Genomic DNA, 7,929 nt, shown 5'->3' on the forward strand with positions numbered 1-7,929 from the left:
AGGGAAGACGGAGAGGATCGGCGAGTGGTGCGATACTCGACGGCATCCTGGAGAATGATGTTGCCTTGCTTGTCGATGCAGTAGAATCCGCCCAAAAAGAATCTTCCATCCTTGATCCCCACCAGCATTCGCCGAAACAGCAGCTTCCTCGCCCGCCGAACCGCCTCCGACCCTTCTCCAACTGCTTCTTCTTCCATCGCCCCCAACCACACACTATTTAGGTTTTCAACTAAACCACGACTTCCCCTACACCCCTATATCATACTTCTTTTCGCAAATTACATTCAACTCCCTTAACAACTTTACAATTACCTGTACAAAACATAATAATTGTGTAAAATAATCTTATACTTTTAGTAAAAATTAAATTTTTAAATTACCAAAAAATGGATTAATAGCGGGGTATTATAGTAAAACAACAAAATAAAGGAGGAAGAAAAGGTGAATAGATCCTGCCCTGCCTCGTAGAGAGATTCTCAGAGAAACAAGAAATCGAGTGCGTTTCTCGGCGAAATTCGAAACATCAGGGCTTCAACTAGCTTCGCTTCTTCTTCATCATCTTATCTTTATATCTATTAATCAGGTACACAAGTCTCTTACTTTTGGTTTCACAAACTTCAATTTTTCTTAGCTCTTTTCCTTTTTAAGTGAGGTTCCTTCCCCATTTGACACGCCATCTTATACCATTTTTTCTTTTCTTAAGCTGGTGTTGAATTATGCTTATACGATTACACCCCCGGCCCCAATCATAGCATAAAATGTTGGATTCTCTTCACTCCACTCAAGAGTGATATTTACTAAACACCACTAATTTCCACATTTTCAGCTTTGCTTGTTTTCAATTTAAATATAATTAGAATAATTTATATGTTGGTGTTGCAAGCTCATCCTGCGGTGAATCATATTTTAATACCTTCACTTATCTATGTAAATCTGTTTAATTAGTTGGATTATTCTTTCATTTAAGATTGTTGTCACAAGGGTGGCATGGGAGAAGAAGTTTGGTGAAAAGAAAGTTGCAGTATTTATTTACTTGGCTTTTTTCTCCCAGGAGTCTCACCGGTGGTTTGTAAAATGGGGGAGACTGGGAAACGATATCGCAATCAAAGGGACCATGATGGAAACGGGAAGAATCAAAAGCGGCGTGTGAATGACATAGTTGAAAGGGGAAATGATGAATTGATTATCTATAGAATACTGTGTCCAGATGGAGTTATTGGGAATGTCATTGGTAAGAATGGAAAAGTCATCAATACAATAAGGCAGGAGACTAGGGCAAAAGTCAAGGTGGTGGATCCATTTCCTGGTGCCAAGGACCGGGTTGTAACAATTTACTGCTATGTTAAGCAGAAGGAAGAATTTGAGGTTGATGATGAGCTCAATAATATGCAGCCTTTATGTGCTGCCCAAGATGCTCTTCTCAAGGTTCATTCTGTCATTTCAAATGCCATGGAAGCCGTTGGAGATTCTGAAAAGAAACAGAAGGATAAGGAAGAATGCCAAATCCTTGTTCCATCAAGCCAGTCTGCAAATATCATTGGTAAGGCTGGGGCTACCATTAAAAAATTGAGGGTAAAGACAAGGACAAATATCAAGGTTATTGCAAAGGATAGGGCCAATCCGGCACACTCATGTGCTATGGACTTTGACAATTTTGTGTTGGTTGGTACATTTAATATTTCTAGTAGCTTACCTTAACAGTTTTCTTTTCTGATCCGTTAAACATTCTTAGTACTTTAGCTTTGGGATCTTACAATTTCTATATGTTGAATGACATTTCAACGTGGATATTTTATTTAGCTATTAAAACAAATTCTTTTGCAGTGAACTTTTACCTTACTTTTTGGCCTTACTACATTCATTTACCCCATTGTGAGTAGATTACTGGTGAATCAGAAGCTGTTAAAAGAGCATTGTTTGCAGTTTCTTCTATTATGTACAAGTTCTCTCCAAAGGAGGACATCCCTCTTGACACTACAGTACCAGAAGTCCCTCCTAGCCTTATAATTCCTTCAGACATTCCAATTTATCCACCTGGCAGACTATACCCAACTTCAGATCCTATTATCCCACCTAGACCTGTTCCTCAAATCCTAGGTGCAACAAATGTACATGATCTGCAAGGTTACGCTGATTCAGGAAATGCATGGTCTCTGTACTCATCTGCACTTCCAGCCGTTTCTGATCCTGGTGGTTCACAATCTGAGGAATTAATTGTTAGAATGCTATGCCCCTCTGACAAGATTGGATGTGTCATCGGGAAGGGAGGAAGTATAATTAAAAATATAAGGCAGGCTAGTGGTGCTCGTATCGAGGTTGATGATTCCAAGGCTCGTCACGATGAGTGTTTAATCACTATAACTGCAACAGAGGTATACTATATCTGCTTCTTCCACTTGTTTCAATGATTGAGCATTTTTACTGAGATGTATTAAACATGGTAGAGTCTTTGATATATCTTATTTGCATGGAAACGCTTAGACTTTTATGTGTTATCAATGTTTTATTTGTTCATTGTTATAAGTTCAATTTTCAAATGTATATGTTAGTATGAGAAAAAGGAAAAATCACATTAGACATGGGTATTGAGTTGAGGAGTTGCATGTTTGACATGAAAGCTGCTCCAAATCATTGAATTTCATGATCGATTTCGTGTTTGATTTACCAGTTGTTGGAGTTTGTTGATACCTATGTACTCTGCATGCAGTAGGTTTTCCCATTATATGTTCGTGAGCTGTTGTTCCGTATAATAAAATGAGTAAATAGTCATGGAGTATGATTTGTATTTTGTAGTCATCAAGTGATCTGAAATCCATGGCAGTGGAAGCTGTTTTGCTTCTGCAAGGGACAATAAATGATGAAGATGACACCCCAGTTTCAATCCGGCTCCTAGTTCCATCCAAAATTATAGGATGTATTATTGGGAAAAGTGGCTCAATCATAAACGAAATTCGGAAGCGGACTAGAGCAGATATTCGAATCTCGAAAAGCAATAAGCCTAAAATTGCTGATGTGAATGACGAACTTGTTGAGGTTTGAATTCTTTTTTTTTTAAATAAGTTTTCTCGTCTACTTTGTGTATGTGTTTATTCAATGTTCTTTTTAGGTGGTTGGTGGAGTTGATTGTGTGAGAGATGCACTAATCCAGATTGTATTAAGACTGCGGGATGATGTATTGAAAGAAAGGGACACTGGCCGTAATCCTCCCCCTATAGGTTCTGAATCATTTTATTCAGGTGGTTCTGTTCTTCCAGTGAGATCTGTCATCCCTCCAGTTCCTGATGTCCCTGCTCCATTGGCTTATGATCAGAGGACTGAAAGTGGAACTGGGCTAAACATGCTTTCTTCCAGCAGCTTGCATGGTTTTGGATCTTATTCGGTATGTCTTACTGCTTTTTTTTAATTCAATATCATATCCTATATGCTTCTGATTTGAAGTTATTGGTTCAATGTATGGATAAAATTCGTTATCATTTATTGGTACTTTACTGCTTATGATATCAAATATCTCACAAATCTTTATTTATTTGTTTGTCATTTTTTTAATGGTGAAATGTATTTGTTTTATTAGTTTCTTAAGATTGAGACAATTTATTTCCAATGTATATGATAATGGATTCTATTCTCTGGAGAAAATTATTATATTATGGACACTAGATAGTGACCTTGATTTATAGGTTCTGCTAAAATTTAGTGTATTTTACCATTGTTTTTAAATTTTATAGCTCCTTGGTCATGTGCTGGGATGGTATATCTGGATTTAAATATTATGTTATGATGATATGAAAATATAGTGAAGTTGATGTAGTGAGTGCTGATGAATTTCAGCATTCTCTTCTCTTTTGTTCTTAGAGCTGTTCCTTTTATTCAACACATCCTTTCCACCAGTACTGTGTTCTGTTTTCTAGTACAAGAAGTTGGCAGCTGCATTAATTTCATTCTGTATTCTTCTGTCTATTGTTAAATATCCACTCTCTATTTTTAGTTCTTAAATGTAGGCCACTGGCATCATGTATTGTTTGCTTCATTGTAATAGATGGGAGAAAATGGCTATGGATCTATGTCTTCGTATGGCTACAAGCTATATGGAGGGTTAGTATATAGTTTTATCAATGTTCTACATACATTTTTATACTTTGCAACTACGTTACTCCCCTTTTATGTTAATCTGATTAATTCTTTTCAACTATGTTTCTGCGCCTTCATTTGTTATACTCAGTTTGCCTCCCACATCAACTATGGAGATGTTGGTCCCAGCTAATGCTGTAAGCAAAGTGTTTGGTAGAGGAGGGGCAAATATAGCTAATATTAGGAAGGTTTGTTCTCCAGCTCTGAATTTATTTTCTTTCACTGAATGTTTCAGGGAAGTAATTATTGTTTTGAAAGATGCATTTCTATATTATCTGTCATACAAAGGGGTTGGCATGTGATGTTGCAAGGTTTATCATCGTAGGATTTAATTTTGCTATTTTCATTTATTCTTTATTCAATGAAGATGCCTCCTATAAAAATACATATTTCTATACCGGTGATGCTACATGACCAAGTCATTTTGGTAATTAAGTTCAACCAAGGTGGTCCAATAGTTTAAGCATTTATAACAAAAAATTTTAGTTGAAGAAGGAGGAGGAAAGGCATAAGAAGAAGAAAAGTCTTGGTTGGACTTGATTACAAAAATAACTTGTTCACCTAGCATTTCTCTTTCTATACTTATCTTAGTGGCAGATTCCATTACATTGTCATATATATGCTGTATCATGTCGGTCCAATTTGCAAGAATGTAAAATTAAGAAACTGAGTTTCACCAAGTCAGTATTGAGTTTTCGTAAGAAGGAAGCAATTACTTGTGCAGAAACTAAATGGAAAATTTATCAAGATTTCTCATTTTTTGTCACACATCTGATGGACCATAAGATGTTCATACTCTCGCTGTCACTCACTATCATATTAGCATTTAGTATTGAATAACAATTTCTTTGTGCTTCCGTACCCATTGTACCTGAATATCTTAGCAACTGGTGCCAATATGCTTCATTGAATGTGTATTTTATGTCTATTTCCTTTAATCCAGATTTCTGGAGCAACAGTAGAGATTTCTGAAACCAAATCTTCCCGAGGTGATCGTATAGCTCTTATATCGGGTACACCGGAACAAAAACATGCAGCTGAAAACTTGATCCAGGCATTTATAATGGCCACATAACCTGATGGAGTTATTTCTGGTCTTTTAAGATGAAAAATTAATCCTGAAGCATGTCCAGGTTCCTGTCCATAGTTCTCTTTGGTCTGGAATAGAATATTCTATAGGGTTCTTTTTCTGAACTCCTGTTTCTTCCATAACATTAACTAGCAAGATTCTGCTGGAGTATCCATAGCTAGGTCTGTATGTAGGAGCTATACTTCCTTTCATTTCTTTTTCTTAATCTATTCTTCTTCTGCGCTCTTGTCATAGTAATTTAGGATCTTTCTATCCATTCATGCTGTATTTCTGTTGACCAGTGTGAGACCATCCCCATAAACTATTGTCGGGGGAAACCATAAAGGGTTGATGTTTATTTTGTTCTGCTGGATCAACCTCTTATTCTTGTTTCTTGCTGGAAGTGTTTCTCCTAATGATGCTAATAAAATGCAGATTCTCTGGTAATCTCCTTTTTCTAACTCTTGCTCTTCAAGTACTTTGATCAGAAGTTGGAAAATTGCCTCATGAATTAGAGAATAATGCAGATAACTCTGGATCATTCTCTTCCCTCTGCTAGTATTTTCCATATCTTCTAATCCTAATGTAATGGTTTTTGCAACTATATATGTTCATACATTTTTTGCTTGACTTCCGGCTTCTGGTTGTGCTTGTTATCACACTGAGCACACTCCATTGTTTACCTATTATCTGAAAAACCATTAGAATTTATTTTGTAGAGCTTGTATTCGTGCTTTTCAGTTTTCACCTTAGTTGTCATGTGCCGGATGCCGCTCACAAGAAGATACTTTGTCTCTGCTGCATTTTATTGAGGCAGCCCATAACTGATCCAATGCGTTTAAAATGATATCAGTGAATGTCCTAATTTTATCGAATTAAATTCATTTTATGATCTTGATTCTTTATCTCTGTTGCCTGTGGCTTATCTACTATCCTGTTTGCAACTTAGCATTTAGTATCTCAGATGAACTTGGATTATATGGTTAATCAAATTTTGGTGACTTAGAGAATATCCTTTCTAAATTTCAGTGATTTTCCTAAGTGGTAACTAAATTTGTAGGGAATAGCTTGTTTCCTATCCTCAAGGTATCTGCTTATTTCTCAGATATTGCTTTTTGACTAGTATGAATAATCACAATCACAATCACATGCCATGGGATTAAATCATCCTCTTTCGATTGTCAATCTACTATATATCGGTACTCAGATCTTCTCTTGAAAAAGATTCAGTCATCCAGTTTTTCTGCTGCTATGTTCAAAATCTATAATAAGACCAGTGTGCTCAAGACTTCCTTTCCTTTTCATCGTCGCAGAGCGCTGTCTAGCTTTCTTTACATAATTAGTAATCAGCTAGATATTTTTCAATGGGAAAATCATACAAAGCCAGAAATCCCTCCGGAAATATAATAATCCAACTAAGTTGGCAGGTTATGAGTGGTTTAAGTAAAATTGTTATGTTTCTCTCTACAATTATTATCTTTGCCATGGATGTCCGCCAATGAATTGAGGCAGTGTAGCACTGCTCTTTCCGATGATTACAGTGACATTAAACTTCACTTTCCTAGCAAATTGTCAGTATATTTAATTTCTTCATTTTGTGCTAGTGTAGTTTCTAGGTTTTGTTTCATAAACTCTCCCTATTCTCATATCAGCAAAGTTATGCTGACATGTAATGTTTTTTATTACTTTACCCAATCCTTTTCATGTATGTTTGGGAGTTCTGAGGTGGGAGTCGAGCCCTTAATGGCACTGAGAAAAGGGAAGGAGTGGATGAGAAAGCCCTTCTCCTATTTGGGAGCTCCATGAAGACAAGGGACTGCAGTGCCTCCATATCTAAGCACCCACTTGTCCCTGCCACTCCCTCCTCGCCTTGCCCTTCCGGCCACTGCTCCCAAACAAAGCCTTAACCCTTAAGAATATACTATACAGGTGGGAAATCCTCCCTGTTCTAGACTATGATAGATTTTAAGTTTACAATACCCCCCTCTCAACTCAGTATTATAGACTCTAGATCACTATCCATTTTTATTATTATTACCCCACCATTCTTATTAAAAGGATGTCTAGTTTGAATTTGGTCAATTGCAATTTGCAGCCATTGTTATAAGTTGATGTAGTTCAATAGAATTTGGATTGATAGTCATTCACTCCAGGTATTTTTGTTTGTCTTGGAGATGAATATTTCCTTTATGAAGGGGTATGGTTCATGGAAACTTAAGGCCAGAGATCTTGTTTGTTGTCACTATTTGTATATGAAGTTACTTTTAGATTGTATATAAAATTATAAAGTAGTGTTAATAAATTCCTGTGCATACAGCTTTCTTCGTTTTGTTTTCAACCAGGAATAGATTGTAATATTGTGAAGGTAAATTAGTTTTTGCTTTTCTTGGTTACACTGCATTTGTTCAACCAAAAGAGGAAAAAGAAACATGCAAATTGAACTTATTTGTTAACAAAGCAGAATCAGGTATCCATCAGGTATCCTCCTCCTCCTCCTCCTCCTCCTCCGTTGTTTGGGATTTATAAAGGGGAAAAAGTATCTTTTATATTTTACTATTTTTTTTCCTTCAAAATTTTATAAACAAGAAAAAACTGAAATATAAAAATGGAAACTAAATAATACTTAAGTCTCTCCTCAACACTAATATAGTTAGAAAATGTTGGTGTATTGATGAGCATATCGTCCTATTTCTTAGGATTTCGGAAGAGCTAATGACAGTATTATTATGCTT

The 7,929-nt window shown here is 36.2% G+C and overlaps 2 protein-coding genes across 3 annotated transcripts in view; one reads left to right on the plus strand and one right to left on the minus strand.

Annotated features, from left to right (window-relative positions):
• LOC107622370 overlaps positions 1–612 on the minus strand; it is a 3,073-nt gene extending 2,461 nt beyond the window's left edge. Inside the window, 2 exon segments of the mRNA XM_016324239.2 lie at positions 1–312; positions 457–612. Coding sequence (XP_016179725.1) covers positions 1–197 — 197 coding nt within the window. The 5' untranslated portion in view covers positions 198–312; positions 457–612.
• LOC107622367 (KH domain-containing protein At4g18375) lies at positions 442–5,823 on the plus strand. 2 transcript variants are annotated; one of them, XM_016324236.2, is made up of 8 exons: positions 442–583; positions 1,052–1,662; positions 1,881–2,372; positions 2,794–3,033; positions 3,107–3,379; positions 4,037–4,092; positions 4,220–4,316; positions 5,072–5,823. In XM_016324236.2, the coding sequence occupies exons 2-8, from the start codon at positions 1,075–1,077 to the stop codon at positions 5,201–5,203; spliced, it is 1,878 nt and encodes a 625-aa protein (XP_016179722.1). In that variant the 5' UTR covers positions 442–583; positions 1,052–1,074; the 3' UTR covers positions 5,204–5,823. The 2 variants fall into 2 exon arrangements, with proteins under 2 accessions (XP_016179722.1, XP_020968933.1); XM_021113274.1 differs by having other exon boundaries at positions 448–583; positions 968–1,662; positions 5,072–5,790.

Source organism: Arachis ipaensis, chromosome B10 (assembly GCF_000816755.2).
Source record: "Arachis ipaensis cultivar K30076 chromosome B10, Araip1.1, whole genome shotgun sequence".
Taxonomy (NCBI): domain Eukaryota; kingdom Viridiplantae; phylum Streptophyta; class Magnoliopsida; order Fabales; family Fabaceae; genus Arachis; species Arachis ipaensis.

Coding starts and splice junctions, on each gene's coding strand:
- LOC107622367 (XM_016324236.2), top strand. CDS start 1,075: ATGGGGGAGACTGGGAAACGATATCGCAATCAAAGGGACCATGATGGA. Junction 3,034..3,106: donor TGAATGACGAACTTGTTGAG/GTTTGAATTCTT, acceptor TGTTCTTTTTAG/GTGGTTGGTGGAGTTGATTG. Junction 3,380..4,036: donor ATGGTTTTGGATCTTATTCG/GTATGTCTTACT, acceptor TCATTGTAATAG/ATGGGAGAAAATGGCTATGG.